The 18753-nt window shown below is 38.4% G+C and overlaps 2 protein-coding genes across 2 annotated transcripts in view; one reads left to right on the plus strand and one right to left on the minus strand.

The window, feature by feature from the left end:
• Positions 1-18753, plus strand: part of LOC121962718 (gamma-aminobutyric acid receptor subunit alpha-5-like) — a 270680-nt gene that overhangs the window by 145407 nt on the left and 106520 nt on the right. The gene's annotated exons all lie outside the window — the stretch shown is intronic.
• ndfip2 (Nedd4 family interacting protein 2) lies at positions 1334-11457 on the minus strand. Its single transcript, XM_042512950.2, has 8 exons — positions 11244-11457; positions 6471-6708; positions 6062-6192; positions 5512-5599; positions 4791-4915; positions 4624-4690; positions 4428-4534; positions 1334-4348 (listed from the first exon to the last, which is right to left on the minus strand). Exons 1-7 carry the CDS (start codon positions 11268-11270, stop codon positions 4431-4433), a joined length of 780 nt encoding a protein of 259 aa, XP_042368884.1. The 5' UTR covers positions 11271-11457; the 3' UTR covers positions 1334-4348; positions 4428-4430.

An 18753-nucleotide genomic window follows, 5' to 3' on the forward strand; every position in this document is an offset into this window, starting at 1 on the left:
TTTACTGCTACACTTCTCCATCTACATGACTTTCCTCGAGGGGAAACTTTTTCTTTGTCCTCAGTGGGACAATAAACGTGGCCCCACACACCATAAAGGTGATGAGCACGGATGGATTTTCAGGGCATTTTTTACTTCAACTAGTTATCGTTTGAACATTACATTTTCGTCTTTATTGAACTGTGAAGTGAAAGCCGGGGGAGATAATACCACGGAGAATGGGCAGTGAAGCTGGTTTAAGGTCAGTTTCACGCAGAGAGCGAAGACGCCGCAGCGGGAAATGAGCCTGATGATTGACTGGGTGACAGACAGTTGAGTGTTTATGCCTCAGACTTAAATGTGAGGAGGATCCATCAGATATAAAGCACGAGCTGGAATGTGAGTTGCAGCAGTGGTGTGAGAGGCACAACCAAAAGCCATGACTGTATTTCTTGGAAGTCTTTAATGCTGTTGAAGTAGAGGCTGAAAACGTCCATATATATGGAGAGTTAAGAATCACAGTGATATGTTTTGGTTCCTTATTTTACAGTTAACATACAAATGATCTGATCTGCACAGACTAAATCTGGCACAGTTATAAGTTTGAGCTCCAAAATGATTCTGGTTCAATCTGAAACAAGTTTTTACATGTTAGGCGATTCATTGCTCAAATGGGCTACTTGTCCTTTTCTTAAAAAAGACATAAACATACAGTTTTAATTTGAAGGAGTGTATTGCTTAAAGGGAGCAAAACATTAACTGGTAACAGGTCAAGTTTAGGGGATATTTGTAGGAACCCATTTTCATTCACATATCTCGACCTGAGAGTTCAAGGGTCCACTTTGAAAAATGTTCCTGCTAGTTGTAAAAATTTTTGCAGAAGTCTGGAGCATTATTACTTCTGCATTAGGATAAAAAATGAGCATAACACAACCTCTTTAAGACAGTAATGTTCAGTCAAGTATTCAGCCAAATATTGGAGTGTCTGACTAGCTAGTATGGCATGGTTGGTACCAATGGATGCCTTACAACCTCTTAAAGACAGTAATGATGGCCAAAATTCAGCTTAACATTGAAGCGTTATTACCTTCTCACTAACTTCAAAAATGAGTCTCAACTGCTGAAAGACAGTAATGCTGGCCAAGATTTAGCCTAATTTTAATTTCATTTTCACAAGATACAACTACTTTCACAGTAGCTTAAAAAATAAGCACATCACAGCCCTTTAAAGACAGCAATGTAAGCCTCCAATTATTTTGGCGGGGCGAGCCATGGCCACCTCTTTGTCACTGAGTTAAACTGAGACGGCTTCAAATTTTTAAGAAAAGGAAAAGAAAACAGACCCCAACACAACTTAACCGGCAGGCTTTTGAACTTTATTGGCATTTTTGCAAGAGATCATCTGTCAATTTCCAGTTACAGTTAATGCATAACAACTGTTTAAGAGGACGTTACGAGGATTATCTTGGACAAAAAGAAAAAAAAAAGTTTGGCTGCCGTCTCATTTTTTCTTCATTTATTTACAAACAAAGAAATGTAGCTGTACTAGATTAATCCTAATATTACCCCACTCAGTCAGGTGGATAAATCATGCAGCAGAGCTTTAATTCACTGAAAGATTTTGATATTGCTAAAAGAGGCTTTAGTTGGATATGACCAGTCAAAAAAAGAAGGAAAAAAAAGCATTTAAAATAGAAAAAGGAGGGCAATACGTAAGCTGTCACAGTTTAGGCTGAAAGCGATGAAACGAGACACACAATAACAATATTATTGTTGAAAAATAAAAAGTGCAAAAAGGCAAATTTTCCATTTGGGATTGATTAAGAATTCCAGTTGTAAAACTTGAATGGCTCTTTTTTTTTCTCTTTTCTCTATGTATCCACCACATCAAGTTAAGCAGATTCACAAATCATACTGTACAGAAGTTCTTCAAAGTGCAAATATTATGAATTGGCATAAGCTGGTATATACATTTCATCTGGATGACAAAAATAATAAAAGAAGCATGTTTCTCTTTGTCCAGTCAGGCTCCGTTTTCATGGCGCACGAGCTTATATAGACGACTGCACTCACACTGGAAAGCATCCCGACTGTCACACTCAACCAGAAATGGCAACGTATTGTTCTCAGTTTATCACATGATAAAAGGTGTTCTCACCACCTTTCTACTTGGAGCTATGTTACATCACCAAGAGCTTCTCGCTCCAAGAAAAGAAGATTTGAATCGAATCATGAAAACCCCAAAAAATCCCAGAGAGATCCATGTGTTGGGTTTCTCTACATCATGCACAACATGCAGAACCAGTCACATTTTAGGAGCTTTTATTGCATTGAACTCTGATTTACTGGAAAATAATTCTGTTGGCAACACGCTGTGCAGCTTGTTTAACGAGCACCTTCATCCGAAAATGAACGACTCTGGAGCGAACCTGATCTCTGATGACTAAACTATTCATCTATTCCATGATCACGGGACCTCACATCCACGACTACTGTAGGTCATCACAGATAACTAAATTGCATACGACTCTTTTATTGAGCTTACTCAAGCCTGGCACATAATAGTTGTTTCTAAAATGCTTATTATCAGCACCAAAGCAGGAGATGACGTCCCACACAGTCCTGCATTTGGGCTGCGATCGTGCCACAGCAGCCTTTGTGGCCTAAAAACACTGAATTTCCGAGGAGCCTCCTCAGTAGCTTCCACATACTGTTTTTTGCCAGACGTACTTGGTTTGGAGTAAGGGAAGAAAAAAAAAAAGCAGGTGTGTTGCATGTTTTACTGATCTGATGTGAGAAACTGAACTCCAAAAAAGGTGACAAGGATGTTATGGACAGATGGTTAAGTTTTGGTTTTGGTAGTTAGGCAGATGCTTTTCATTTTTCTTTGATTCAAACAGAGAAAATATAGCCCTCCTCTAAGAATGTCGTGACATCCTTACTGCATAGGTCAGGTCAGCGTGACGCTTATCAGTAAAAGGCAAAGAAATAAGGGGAAAGTGATTTCTGGTGATTTATCTGTTCAGTTCACAATCTTTTACTGTATTTTGCGTGAGTTTGCACATTTTACGGACTTTCACGAACTGCTTGGCTATTTCCATCCTCTATTCAATGTACAGTGGCCCAAATATCAGGGCTTGATTGGGAAAAAATGATTGAAGTGATTTCTGATGATTCATCTTTTCTGTTTACAATCTACTGTATTTACTATATTTTTGGGGAGTTTGCTGATTTTATTGACTTTTGTAGACTACTTGGCCATTTTTCTCCTCTTTTTTTTTTATAACTGGTAACTTAGAGAGTAAAGATAAAAATGTTTGGTTTCCCACTTCAGCTAGTTAAAAGATCCCAAAGATCATAATTTAACTGGTTTATTTGTTTAAAAAAAATTGGACATTAAGCAACAGCTTCAGCTTTATGTCTGGTTGCAAAGCAAAGAGGAAACAGGAAGTCGGTTTAAAAATACTAAAAGCATCAGAATATGTGATATGTAAGGCTGAGATATCAGGATGTCAACTCAAGTAGATGACTTTGGCGGTGCCACACATTTACACATAAAAAAAAAGGAAAAAAAGCTACATCACGGTTAAAGTAAGACTTGTTCAAAACACCCTGAAGTTAAAAAACCTGGAATGGCAAAGCTAAAAACTGCTCGAGATGTGTTGTAATGTGCAATACGTCAAACAGGCTGCAGTTTGAAATTCTTACTGCGTCATAAGCTGGAGGCGAGATTTAAATATCAAAGGCTCGGAGCAGGTTTCCACGTCCTGCACATTTTGTACTTTAGAATTTCAGATGTTCATAAACAGAAGTTTTCTCCGTCAAACATAAGCTGATAGCACTGGCGTTTGTTTACGCAGGTAGAGCGATATCGTAACAAATGAGAAACTTTTCCTACATTTAAGACATTTCATTGATATCGTTTCATTAAAATAATTCTATTGTGCTTTCATGTAGTTGTTTCTGCAGCTCCTCAACTATTGGATATCTCGTTTTGGTCGGCTGAATTTCGCCTCAGGAAGCGCTCAGGTCGTGCATCTCAAAAGCACTCCTACTCCTGAGAGCCATGACACATACGTGGGACTACTTTTTTATTCACACTGCGTTGAGAATCAAAGGAAAAATGAAAAAGAAAAACAAAGCCGGGGGAAGAGATCTGATCATCAAAGACTTATTTTTTCGGCTCGGTTCAGGAGTTCAGAGTGAGCCGCGTTATGCTTAATGAGACCGGTAACACTTTTTTCCTCCCTTCGTTCTTTTCCTTCATTCCTTCCCCGTCTCCTCTCTTCACTGCAACGCTCCTTGCTCAGGTCATTCGAGGGGGAGGGAGGGAACTTCACATTGGAAAGGAATGGTGATGTGTGGAAACCTGTAGGAATTTATCATTAGAGCCCGTAGCAATATGGAGTTTGTTTTTTTTAGATTTTCATTTCGAGATTTGACTTTACCTATCAGTAGAGGAAGAAGAGGCGTGTTCTGTGGGAGGTGGCCATATTCTCTGACATGTTGCGCACTTTAAGATAGTTAACGAAACCCCTGAAGAACAGCAGCAGACCTGTAGAGGAGAGCACGGTCCACGTCACAACAGAGATCTCCACTTCAGTCAGCACATTAATGCAAGATGAAAAAAAAAAAGATACTCACCGAGTAGCAGGAAGATCCACCAGAGCCAGTACTGACCGTTAAAGTAGCCAGTGAAGTAGTCTGAGAACTGCACACACAGATCATCACATTCAGTGTTTGTTTTGTTTTTTCATGAGGAGGCTATCATTCAATTCAGCAGTGATATTAAAACAACAGTGCACGCGTACCCTGACGATAAGAATCCACTTGATGAGGGAAAGGCCGAAGCCGCAGATTGCTCCGTAGCGTCCTGCGATGGTGTTGGTCAGACAGAAAGACAGGCAGAAACCAATCCAGTTGAACAGGAAGGCCACTAGGGGGACAAACAGGAAGACGCTTGGTTATTTTGATTTACAGCAACAACAAAAAACAAACAAAAAAAACATGGCACTTCTGCTGCACTCATATTACTAAAGCAGGATTCAATTTAATGTGCATTTTCACAATATTATAATTTGAAAATGCCTGAGGAATTTTTCAAAATGAAAGCACTGGAAATCTAGTTTCATTCAATACTTAATTTCAATCATTTAAAAAATAAATACATAAAATAATATGTGTATCGCTGCTGTCAGGCGAAAACCTCCTGTCCCCAAAACTGCTGTTTTTCAGAAATGAGAAAAAACGCTGTGTTTTTAGAGGGATCCAATGGAAATAGGGTCTTTAGTCACAAGCTCTTTTAAATACATTTCTGGTTGAGAGAAATGGTAAAACCCACTGACAGACATAAAGGAGGACCATTTCCTCTCACGCAGGCATGGAATTTATGTGTTAGTTGGCTGTAGGCTGTAGTCTTTGTGATGTATTCAAGTGCAACGTTTTGGCCGAGACATTAAGCGACGTGTCCTGGCTTCAGCCCCGTCATGTTTTAACAGAAGCTTTGAAAATGTTGACATGAGATGTACTTACTGAAAAAGGCCAACATGAAGATTCCATCGTTCCCAACTCGAAGCTGATCAGCGTCACTGAAATCATCTCTGGGAGGGAACTCATCATCCTGAACGCGAACACACACAAACAATATAATCTTTGTAAAAAGTGTACAGACACAACTGCTATATAAAGTCCACAGATAACCTCCATCACCCTAAAGGCCATTTCATTCATGCTGTTGCCACTTGATTAATGCTCAGTTAAATCTCAAACTTAATGACTCGTTCATAATACGTAGCTTCGCAGGTGAGAGTTGTAAAGCAAAACACAACTTTTGCGTGTGACTGAGACTAATTAATACCATTTATTTTGTTTGCACATGTCTGTTGGGTGGATGAGTTTAGATGCTGAGTGCTTTAAGATGAACCCCACCCATACTTACAAGTAAAAGACAACACATCAGAAGAATATCTTGCAAATATCATCTGTAACACCATTTTCAATGTATAGTACTTCAATGGAAGGACGATGATGAAACTATAAGAGAAATACTGACAGAAACGTGTGTGTGGGCGTTGGTGCTCACCCGTGGCATCACCTCCACAGTGGAGGTAGCCATGGCGGCCGCTTTGGCCTTCTCTGCTTCGTCATATGTGGGCAGTGAGGTGGCGACGCTGTAGGGCGGAGGCACTGGGAAGTCACCTCGGAAACTGGTCTCTTTGGGAACAACAGAGAAGGAGAAGACTCAGTTATAAAGGGAAAAATGCGTGCAGTATCTAGCTGAGCAGCTGCCAGCAATGTGGTAATGCTGTCATGGAAATCAACACTGACTCACAAGTTAAGACACTCCAGAAGTTACCACAAAACTGCTGCTGCTGCTATTTCAGGCAGCATGCAACCACACATTGGAAAAATCAAGCTGCAGCTAAGAAAATGTGCATATAAAGTAGTGATTAGGTTAAGTGAAAATCAAACAGGACTCTTTTTATACATACCAGGTGCTGCAGCAGTTGCTCCCAAGTCAATGGAGGCGTAAGGAGGTGGCGGTACCTCTCTCTCCCCCTGAGTTCCTGATCCTGACGCCTCTGCTGCTGCTGCTGCGGCTGCGGCAGGCGCGGGGCCGGCCTGGGCCTGACTCTGCTCCTGGCTGGACGTTCCAGCCTGGGCTGTGGCAGAAGTGCATGGCTGCTGCTCGCTGGTTGAGGCCTCTGAGGAGTCATCCTCATTGTGCAGCTGCAGGAGAGGATGAGACGGGGGTTAGAAGAATCAGATCAGCTGATCAGTCAGCTATAAAGTGTGGCTGCTCGAGGGGACGCTCATGCTCTGCCAAGTTCCTAAAACTGGCATCAATCTCGAATATTCTGTTGGGCAGCTTTTTAAAGCTGAGGAAAGTACAACTGTGTAAAGAGGACCATAAAATATGGTCATTCTTGTTATTTAGCTGTGTATTTAAATCAAGTATTTTATAGTCAGACATCAGGCCAGTGTTCTAAAAGCAGCACCAACATCAGGTAGTTATTATGTAACAAAATGAGGTTTGCACAACCTGTTTTTGTTTGTCAGCACAAAATGTGGGTCAGGAAAAACTGGTTTTCCCCCCTTTGTTTATTTTCCCTTTTTTAAAGTGATATTTTCAAGCAGAATAACTAGAGGGGCAGTTCCCAGTATTTTACATATTATTCATATCACAGTTTTAAGACGAAGGTCAATTCCTTCATTAGAACACTTGGATGTCAAGTCGTCCTTTGCTGGAGATTTTGTCTGAAGCCATTTCTGGTTATCATACTCGCTGCCAAAAGACATTCATCCAGTGTCTTACATTTATCTGGGATTTAACCCAGGTATAATGTGGCAAAAGAACAATCAACTTCTGTTTTATTACATACATGCAAGAATGACAGCCGATGATGACATCAATCAAACATTTAGCATATAACAAGCCCTTTCAAATTCATAATATAATGAAATCCTAAAAATAACACTCTATTCCTGCTAAGTTTAACATATTATGTATTTTTAAAGTTGCAACACTTAATATTTTCATGAAATCAAACCCCTTTTTATGGTCGGCTTTTTTTCTGCAATAGCCATTCTATGTACTTATATTCAGTAATTACCTCTCTATATATAGTGCTTTTCTGGTAGTGCCATTCCCCTCTCAACCACTCCTTAAAATGTTCATTAAATCAAACCCTATTTTATGCTCTGCATTTTTCTTCAATAGCCATTCATTGATTTTACATTCAGTAAATATCTCTCTATTTAATAGTTACACCGGTAGTGGCAGGGTCCGCCATTACCCAATCAACCATTTATCATTTTACATGACATCTTCAATACATAGGATAGTCAAAATCCCACAAATAACCATCCATTTCTGCTTGACTTGATATGTATTTTGTCAGTGCAATCAAACCCTATTTATGCTCTACATTTTTCAGCAATAGCCATTCAATGTATGTGTATTCAGTATTTATCTCTTTCTTTATCTCTTTATATATAGTAGTTTTTACGTATCATGGCAGGGTCCGCCATTCCCTAATCGACCATTTATCATGTTACAAGCCAACTTCAATTAATTGTATAGTCTGTCCCTGCTTAATTTCACTTAATAAGCAGTTTTAAATGACACTCCTTTAGATGTCAATGAAATTAAACCTTATTTATGCTCTGCATTTTTTCTGCAATAGCCATTCAGTGTATTTATATTCAGCAATTACCTCTCTATATAGTAGTTTTTGCTTGTAGTGGCAGGGTCCGCCATTCCTGCACTGGATTCAGATACCCTGTCTGTGAGGGATGTAAACCAGCTTCATTTCATTTCACTGATGACAGCTTTACTGCTCACTGCTCACTCTCTTTACACTGTACAGAGCTGTATTACATTACTACTAATGCAAACAGCATAATTCCTTCTGCCACTGCTTCACATTAAGTGTTCAGCTGGCAAAAAACACAAGGTGGAATTTATTAGGAAGTTGCCACAGAATTTAAAAATGAAGAATTACAACTTAAACTCCTATTTTAGTGTGTGCTGGAATAATATTACCAGGGTACACATGTCATCATTTGCAACACCATCTGCCCTCAGCAGAATGTTTGACGCTGTAAACTAAGACACGTGAGATTACATCGGTATGTCACAGGAGGAAGGTCTCTGGAAAAGAGATACACATGTAATCAGTTAACGAGCGTCCCCGCTACAGCTCAGGGAGTCGGTTACATTCATTTTCGCCAGAGCAAAGAGGCAAACACCCTCTGAAATTACAGAGGGGAACATGTTGGTTACAGAGCGGCTGGAAACCAGGGTGGGCAAAGTGAGGGAGGGTTTGCTTCTCAGCTTCTCTTGAGACTTTCATCAAGGTGCCCTTGAGATAGTTAACGTCAACCCAGACAGCACTGTGTAAATCCATTTCAGCACCTCCGGTTCCAATGGGCTTTTTTGACGTTTTTTTGACGTTTTTGCTCGGAAGTCTGGTTAACTCAGGCTGAAGAGACTTTAACATTTTGTGGCTAAATGAGGCTACAGAGCATCATCCCGCTGAACCACGCCGAACAAAACTTTACAGCCTCATGGTTGTGGCGACGCAACCGTATCATCTTTGTATCATAAGTGTTCCCATAGGTTGTTTGACGAGGGAGCCAGCACAACATTAGCTGTGGGGTTGGCCTGCAGAAAAACATCATCCCTGCATAGTGAGACAAAGCTGACCTTGATAAAATACAACTTTTTTTCATTTTTTAATCCTATAATATCAGGTCAATAATCAGCAACATGGATAATAATGTCATTTTATGGTTTATTTACTGGTATTTCATCTTAAGTGTACTGTTATGTTACCCAGTATTAACAGTTAACCACTGCTGTGTTACACTGCTGGTAAACCACAGATCAGCATATGCTATCTTAAAGTGGCTGAGCAAGATCATCTTGTTCAGAGCCCTGACACAAATTTCTGAACAACGTAAGAGAAAAGGATAAGTGACGGCTGTTTGAGCGGATTTCTGGAACACAGTGTCCAAGTTAGGTTGAAACAGCATACTGTTGTTGTTCTTGATTGTGTTGATATACCAAACGCGATAATGTTTCAGTCAAATGGAGTTGGCAGTTTTGGTTGTGGTGTTGAGCTTGCTTTGGTTTTGTCTACAAGTAGGTTGTAGGTCATGCTGTTGTAAAAACACCACTGCAAACTTGGAAACACCCTCCGTAACAGCTGCTGTCAAACTGATTACCAAGAAGCCACAGGTGACTAATAACATGAGAGATCAATGAGCTACTACCATGTAAAAAAACTGTTCCAGTTCCAGTGTAACAGTCACACTTGAAATGGAATTTTCCCCACCACCGTGCAGATAAACCTGTTAAAAAACCCTTGGATTTATACCACCTTGTAACACTCGACCAGCCCTGGGTCGATGTGCAAGGCAGTGAATGAGTGGCTGACGACTGGCTCGGAATCAAGGACAAAGCATAACGCACCCCCGCGCACAGGGGATTACATAACATCTTAACAACATAGCCACAAGCCTCCTCGTGTGTCCAAATATACCGAAAACTCATGCTTAGAGTAGCAGTGTGCCATACTTGCAGAAGTATTATTTCGAGAAGAATGAGAAAGCTTGAGGGCAAAATGTCGGGAGGAATGAAAAGGATGTTAATGTGATGAAGATGGGGCTTTCTACAAACCACAACATCAGATAACTTTTAGCAGTGTGGCCCGAGTGTGTTGATCCTTGAGAATCCATTGTTCAAAAGTTGATTCATGTGTGTTATTGGATTGTTGTTGAAATCAGCACTTTGTTCAGGGTTGAAAAGTTAGAGCACAACACTGGTTTGCTTTGGCCCAGACCGAATCCTGTGGGATTATCACTCACACAGCCAGAGCCACAGGCATCAGAGCACAAAGAGCACTTTATCTCGAAGTAACCAGTACTGTTACCCAAAATTTCTCAGCCATTGTTGTTTCTTCAATATGCCCGATAACACTTTTACAGTATTAAACACAGCGTTTAACGCTGGTTAACCCAAATATTCACCACTCTGTGAGGTGGACAGTTTTTTAAAACTTAGTGAAACTGCTTTTTGTGATGGAAAAACAATTTAATTTAGCTTCAGTAACACACTGAATTTAATGTAATGACTGCTTGGAGCTATAACATAGTCATACCTTGAGAGTTAATAATTAAGTTATTAGTTAGTATATTTCTCTTGACATTACTCTTTTTAGCCCTTTGGACTTGAATACTTAACCATGGTGTTTGCTAATATTACCTAGCGAAGTACCTAAAAAATCCCTATATAATTACATTTAATATGAGCCAGCTACTTATTCCCCATGCTAACTTTAGCTAAGCTTCTTTACACTTGTGTTAGCTTGTCGTGTAACTTCATGGTTTTTCTAATTATTAAGTAAATGTATCCATTAAAAAGTGTATTAAGTGTGTAACACGGTTTTATGAGGCCTAACGTTGCAAAATTAATCTTGGCTGGCTAGCTAGCGTTAGCCTAGCCAATGCGGAAGTGCTTTTAGAGGCTAACTGTCAAAACATTTCCAGGAAATAAATGAAGGCAAAATACAACAGAAGTAACAAATCATAAGCAAATTAATAGATTTTGCTTTCATGTCTACACAATAGATTAGAGATTCTTCAAGTTGAGTAGTCAAAAACTAATAATAGCAAAGCTTTAATTCCAGCAGGGCCTTGTTTCCTGTGACGGGCAGGCTGAGCTATCAGACGGTGTTTGGATCTCATCTGTCCACACTCACCACTTGGTATCGGCTTGCTGGGTCCATCCCGACGAGATTCAGCTGGCAAGCGAGCCAGCCGAGACAACCGGAGGAGAGATCTGAGTTGTTTTAAGCTCCTAACTGTGTGTTACGGACAGCAGATACTTCTCTCAAACAACAGGATACAGCCCGATGACAGCAATGGCTGCAATCCTCAGTGCACTCGCTCAGAAAAACACCGTTGTTAGTGAAACGTTGAGCAACAGTCAGCGTACTCAAGATATCTGGTACTTCCGACCGGATATTTCAAAATAAAATATTACACTGTTATGCGACATTTGTTAAAATTAACACAATAATAACTAAGTAATAATCAATAACATAGTGATAACCGGTGGTGGACAGAAACGAAGCAGGCTAGGCTAGACTAGAAGTACTAGACTTAGTATCTGTACTTTGCTTGAGTACCATTATTATTTTTAATATTAGCTATAATCATTATTTTGGAAAATTATTACTTTGACTCCACTACATTTGAAAGACAAATATTGTACTTTTGACACCACTACATTTCTATGAAGGCACTTTTCAGCCAGTCAGCAGTCAGCAGATTATTTATTTATTTATTTATTTTTTATAAAATGCAAATATCCCTAAATCCACAATATATTGTTTGCACTGGCAACAGAAGTTCACTTTTATAACTATTGTTGAGTTTAGCCGAATTACTGTTGAACAGTTATGAAGCTACAGGTGTGTAACTGTGAGGTTAAGGTAGTCTGTTTATTAATTTATTTATTATCTTATTGTATTAATTTTTTAAGAATTTGCATCTAGTGCAATTACACTGTCTGCGAGACAATGTAATGGCGAAAGGATGAGGGGAAATTTGTTTTAGGCTGGCTGATAGTTTAAACAGTGAGACAACCAAGAACTGCATTCAGTCAGTTGTTGTAGAGTCATTAGATTCTGCGTGCACTTGTCATAACTTTTGATCTCCAGGAGCTCTGCCAAGGAGCTCTCTAACAAAACAAAAAAAAAGTAGTTAATTTATATTAATTTATTTATTCATTTGGATCCCCATTACCCACTACCAGGATAGCAACTGCTTGGGGTCCGCACAAGTAAACACTACATCATAAAATAAAACAAATGTATAATTTCCGATCCAGGACAAATAGGAAAGAAAACAACAGGAATAACAACAACAAAAGAAAAGTATAAATCATAACAATGAAAACAATGATGACAATAATAATTGCAACAAATAAACAAGAAAACAGGAAAAACTACAAAAAACAAAGCAAAAGACAAACAAAAGGATAAATTAATAATATTTAATATAATGATAACAATAACTACAATAATGACAACAAGTATTCTCTAAGAGTGTTATGGCTATGTTATTAAATATACTATATCATGACACATTTTTGTTAACACCTTGCTTGATTATTTTATAGCCAACTAATTGATATACTCTTGGCATTGCATCATATTTTTTGAATGTAAAATCTTCCAAAGTAAGTTCATATTTACAGTGCCATTGAATTAAGTTGTATAATATTTAGCATAAATCCATACTTTACTTTATACTGGAATATTTTACTAGAAAATGAGTAAAGTAGAAAGTAGCTTAACATGGAAATGCTCAAGTAAAACACAAAGAGTCCTACTTCATAACTTTACCTAAGTATAATATTTGAGTAAATGTACTTTTTTACTTTCCACTGATGCTTCTAAATGAAGTGTCTCGTACTTGCGCATCTAACTCATACGTTGGATTTCCCTGTGAATGTGTTTTGCATACTGTTAAAATCTTATAATTTGGGAGCGTACATCACAGTTTAAATATAATTGTGATTTTTTTGTAATCTGCTTTGAACAATAATTGACAGATTTATGTCTTATTTTGAAGTCAGACTCCCCTTACTTCTGGTTTTAGTGTTGGCTCTGGCTAACCTGACCATCGGGGTTGTTCACGGGGGATTGAGAGACCATGATGACGCAAATGCACACAGGAATTGTGAATAATTGGGCCACTGGGTGGAGCCAAAGCCCACTTATATCACTCCACCACCTCGAGCTGCTACCATGATGTGTCATATCATCAACATTTTACATGCTGCAATTTTTTAGAGCCATTTGCTGCGTGTCACAAAAATGTAAATAATGCCATAATAACTGTAAGTGATCTACATTTTAAAGCCTGGTGTAGCTCTTTTTCTTGTTAATTATTAAAGGTAGCAGCAGAAATAGGCCACATAGAAAAGTTTGGCAGTCGGCCTGTTGGCTTAAGCGAGACTTGAAGGCCGTAACTCATGTTGTAGCACAGAGGAAATCTGGCCGTGAATGAAAGACGAAAGGACACATCTCTGCACTCTTTAGACTCTTTGACATTGTGTATATAAAGCTGGTGTTAGCTACTCTGTTATTGTACTTGAAAGCCTTAAAGTGAGACTACTGCAATTACTGCAGACTACTGTATGTATCTTTAGAATGAAGAAATATTTTTTTTAAAAAAGATAAATAAACAGAGGAATTCATAAGAATTAAAAGCAGATGGTATCCCTGTCTCTGATGTTAAAAAAGTGGAAACAAAACGTTGTGCCCCGGCTTTTATGAAATTCATGCAACAACCTTTAAAAGTCAAACCCATGTAGTACTCATAGTTCTCTTCTGAAAACTTTTTAAACTGGTAGTGTAACTCTTTTTGACAGTTTGAAGTTTCGGGGTTTTGCGTGCAGCCTGTCACCTAGAGGATCTCTTACTGTAAAGCCCCGTGGCGATCCTTTTTTAAGTAACCCAGAAATCTGTCCTCTGCATTTGTAACACCATGGAAACAAACAGGTCTTGAACCCCCTGAGCTCTTAAAAAAAACCCCTCCTGCAGAGAATAAGATGGATTTCATGGTTTTGCTCTAGGTTGTGAGCATATTGGGGGGGGCGGATTGCATTCTGCAATAAGTTGCCAACATTAACAGCTCACTGTCAAAAGGAAATAACACTAAGCCATTTCACAGTGGAGATACCTTTGCTTGCTCGTGTGTGTTTGTTGCTTTGTTTTGCTTGTGGTGTCAAAGATTTGTCATTTAAATTTGTGTATATGTGAGGCAGGTTTGTGTCTTTACCTCATTCTGAAGTTTACTCTGTCATGTGTTTGTGCCTCTGGGCTAATCCTGGATCAACATTGCAGTGGATCAGTGCATAATAGGCTCTTGGTACGTTTATGAATACAAGTACTGGAGTTTCAAGGATGAAGTACAAAGAGGTTCAGAAACCATTGACTTTAAATGGACACTTATGGTTTGTAGAACGATATAAAACCTGTAGAAAGCCCTGATAGCTGTGTTTTGCCTTTAGAAGAGAAATGTTGCTGTGATGAATTGCTCATAGATTGTTTTGGTGCATTTTTGTTTTTTTCCTTCAAACATCATTTTTAACCCCAGTGACTCGTGCTCTTTTTTTTTTTTTTTAAACAAGATGTTGATATATGCTCCCTATTAAACTAAAGCAGTGCAGATACTTTTTTGAAAGCAGTGGTGCTCATAAAGGGGGGCCTTGGGGCCTTGGGGCCATGGCCACCGTGATACCATTGCTGTCCCACTTGACTGTATTTCATTGGTAATGACGCACTATTGTTTTACACTTAGCCAAAGTAGTTGTATCCTGTGAAACTAGGCAACATAAGGCATCCATCGGTTCCAAGCGTGTTGACATTGTTAGAAAGGGTTCTAATAAGCACTCCAAATTCAGGCTAATTTTTTATCAAGGGAACGACTGGCATGGCCATTTTCAAGGGCGTGCCCTGAATGACTTTCACCTCAAGATATTTAAATGAAAGTAGGTTCTATGGGTACCCACGAGTCTCCCCTAAACATAAGAAGGCTTGTTCCCAATAAGTGTTTTGTTCTTAATCAACGTACTCCTTCAAAGTAAATCTGTATGTTTGTCTTTTTAAGGAAAAGCACAAGTTTATTTGAACAACAATGAATTGCCTAACACATTAAACAGATACATAATACAGGATTGTTGTGGAACTCAAAATAATAACTGTACTATTATATATTTATCAGATAATTAACTGTAAAATAAGAAACCAAAGTATATCAGTATGCAATTCTGTAACTGTCCACATTGACTTAGTTTTCAACTAGCCTTTACATAAATAAAAAAAAAAAAATTTTGCCCCCAATCCCAATCTGAGAGATTTGATATTGAGTATCTGCTGATTTCGAGTCCCAAACCAATATGTGCATTTATCAATCCAGTTTACATGCTCAATAGTTTAATATCTCTGCAATGCAATACAAGAGAACAATGTCTGCATCCAAACAGTTTCTAAGGGCTGTTTATTTTATTTTCACAAAAATAAAAAAGTGAACAAACTAAAAATATTTTTATATGGCTCTCATCACAATTCCACTTAGTACATATATATATATATATATATATACTAGTTCACTAAAAATGTCAATTCCATTAAAGCAGCTTCAATTAAACATGAAAAAATCAGTTTCTATTTATTGGAGTAGCAGCATTACATTAGAACCTGAATATATGACACCTGTGTGACGGCTGATGTAAACAAAGGATTCGATGGGGGTGTGTGCTCAAATAGCCGATCCAGATCAGTTAAAAAATGTGTTGATCGGGCCTGATACTGATCCTTTGTTGAGTATGTAACAATATCTGTGGTAATTTGTGGGATGCTATATGAACCATTATATGAGGATATGTTGATATCAAAACAGCATAATTGAATAATATCCTAAATGCAATTATGGCTTTTGGTTTTCAAGGTTTTTAGTGGCCCCATCTGGCCAGCCCGATAGAAGCATTTCTGTGGGCGCCACTGTTGTGAAAGGACTCCAGAATGTGATTAGACGATGTTCTTAAACTCCTATCAGCCCAATCTATCGCATTAATACACTTACCACTCCTTCAATTTGGCCAAAAGCTGGGTGAAGCCACCCTAAACAGAGAAAACACAGCGAGGTATTGATAAAAGGCTCTCCTTGAATTAAATATTAATCCCGTTGGCTAAGAAGAGGATTACTGTAGTACATGTATCAGTTAAGCAGCTCACGCTGAGACAGAGAGGGAAGGAGAGGGCGAAAGAGGTTAGAAAATAAATGTGAAAAAGACGTGAGGTGTGATGAATGAAAAAAAAGGTGCAACATGCTGCATCATAAAGTGTTTTGCCCTTTGCCCGTCAGCAGGCATTAGCAACATTAAGGATTAATGTGCAGCAGTGATAGATGAGTTCCTGCCTGCAGAGCTGCATGGGAGTAAAGAGGAGTTGAAGTCATTTGCCCAGCTGCTGTTCGAACCCCACTTTTAGAGCCCATAATGGCACTTCACAACATCCATCACTGACACAATCACACACACACACACACACACACACACACACCCCTTTAAGAAGACACCCACTCATGCACACACCCACACACACCACACAATCAGGATGTTGTTACTTGGCAACATCATTTCAAGGTAAATAGGTGCTGCAAAAAGGTGTTATATAAAGAAACAGTGGGTGTCTCTGTCAGATGCTGCAGCTTTTCAGTGAGGCAAACTCATTCTTATGCGGTGAAAAGCTTTGCTATTTGACTGGAGGTGAGTGTTTTGTTCGAGGCTGATGGGATCGTGTATTACAGGAGAAGACATCTGTTAGTTTTGTAAGGATACAGGCAGCAATTTAATTAGCTTGCTGCAGTGTATTTTGAGGCAGTTTACTTTTTTTTGTGTGTGGAAAATTGCATTAGGGGAAGGCGATGTAGAGGATTTGCAAAATGCCACATATACATTGTTACAGAGAGGATCCTATTTCAGTCTGCAGCATAAAGAAATGCTTGTAGTAAGAGACTGTATGAAACTTGTTAAGGGTGGAAAGAGGGGTTGAAAAGGGAAAGAAAACTGGGAGAGTTTTGTTTTTTTTCTACCAACATTTATTTCCACCCTCACAAAAAGGAAAGAGTCCACTTTGCAAAAGTCCCATTCATTTTTCCCATTGTCAGTGTTACATGACTCACAGTTTGACAACTTCTATGGCCTGAATCAGCTTTAGCTCTCTCAGTTGTATCACCAGAACAAAGTATTTCAGTAAGAAACGTTCAATCACTGAGCTTAAAGCGGACCTGTTATGCTTTTCCTTATTTTGTAGATTCAGGCTTCATGTTACACATATTATATATATTCTATTTGTTCTTCTTACGCATGCAGCCTACATATCTGTTGTACATTATAGCATCACACCCATATTTTATTTTTCTAATTTGACATACTAGTTTCATTCATTGCATTGTGCATAAGGCACATCGTTTTATATATTTACACATTTTACACATTCATACATACATACTTATAATTTAAAATATTCATATACTGGTACTAATTGTTTCTTATTATTACTATATTTCTATTTTATATTTTTACACACTTTACATACTCAGAACATTATACATACTTACATTTTTTAAAAAATATTTACACACTAGTGCTAGTTGTTTTTTATTATTACTGTACTTGTATTTAATTTTTTATATGTTTACATACTTTGTGCAGCTGCTTATTTCTACTTTGTATAATTCTATTGGGATCAGAGTGACTTTAATGAACTACAATGTCCCCCTCAGGGATCAATTTAGTATTTCTGACTGTGATCTTCTGTCATACATAATGTTATAAGGCCAGGTTTTCTTAAAAAAAAGTGGCCAAAGCCAGAAGTAAAAAGCTATTGCTCGGCAAAAACAAACTACACTACTGTCGTGTCACCTCCGCTTTGAGGCTGTAAAGCCACATTAAGTTTGAGGACACTGAATTCAGTTTGAGGAAAATAGGCTTTTTTGGAATATGAACAATGTAAACGTAAAATGTTCTAGTAGAAACCTTAAATACAAGTATGAAACTGAAAATGAGCTTAAGGTCCCATTTAAAATTCCATGATGGGCACCGCCGCTACTCAGATCTTTTCAGATCTTCCCTTGAGAGCCAGAAATGATCAGGATAAGGTTTTGTTGTGAAGAACAAATCAAGCCAAGAAAACGAAACATTTGCATGTATGAAGCATGTATTTGACAGCCTTTGAAAATTATAGCCAACGCACCATAAGCATTGGCTAGCAGAGGTCTCAGCCTGCGTCCAATTTTATTGCTTGTCACTCACCGTCGCAGCCGTATGAGTAAAATTTCACGATTAGTTTACTTTTTCCTGGTAAAGACGAGACTTGAAGTGTTTAGAAAAAGGCCAAAAAAACAAAGATTTTATTAACTAGAAATCATTTGAATTATTATTATTATGATCAGAACAAAGTGAGCGATGGCTGCCAGGGAGATTATTATTTTATTCATAAATACAGTGGTGCATAAGACATATATTTATCTGTAAATATGTAAAAATTGGCTCTGGGTTGATGCACTTCTCTCTGTTGAGACCATACAGCCCAAGAGATTTTTTTTCCTTTTTAAGGCATCAAGTATTTAAGAACTCATAGTTTTGACTTAAATTAAATAATTTAAAAAGCCTAGAAGAAGACTTTGATGTCC

This window comes from Plectropomus leopardus, chromosome 24 (genome assembly GCF_026936395.1).
Source record: "Plectropomus leopardus strain MGB_pleo_1.0 chromosome 24, ASM2693639v1, whole genome shotgun sequence".
NCBI lineage: Eukaryota > Metazoa > Chordata > Actinopteri > Perciformes > Serranidae > Plectropomus > Plectropomus leopardus.

What these genes read in the sequence shown, in the direction of transcription:
- ndfip2 (XM_042512950.2), bottom strand. Translation starts at nt 11,270, where the DNA reads ATGGACCCAGCAAGCCGATACCAAGTG. An exon ending in CAGCAAGCCGATACCAAGTG is followed by an intron (nt 6,709 to 11,243) that starts GTGAGTGTGGAC and finishes CCTCTCCTGCAG; the next exon opens with CTGCACAATGAGGATGACTC. An exon ending in CTTCATGTTGGCCTTTTTCA is followed by an intron (nt 4,916 to 5,511) that starts GTAAGTACATCT and finishes TTGTCCCCCTAG; the next exon opens with TGGCCTTCCTGTTCAACTGG.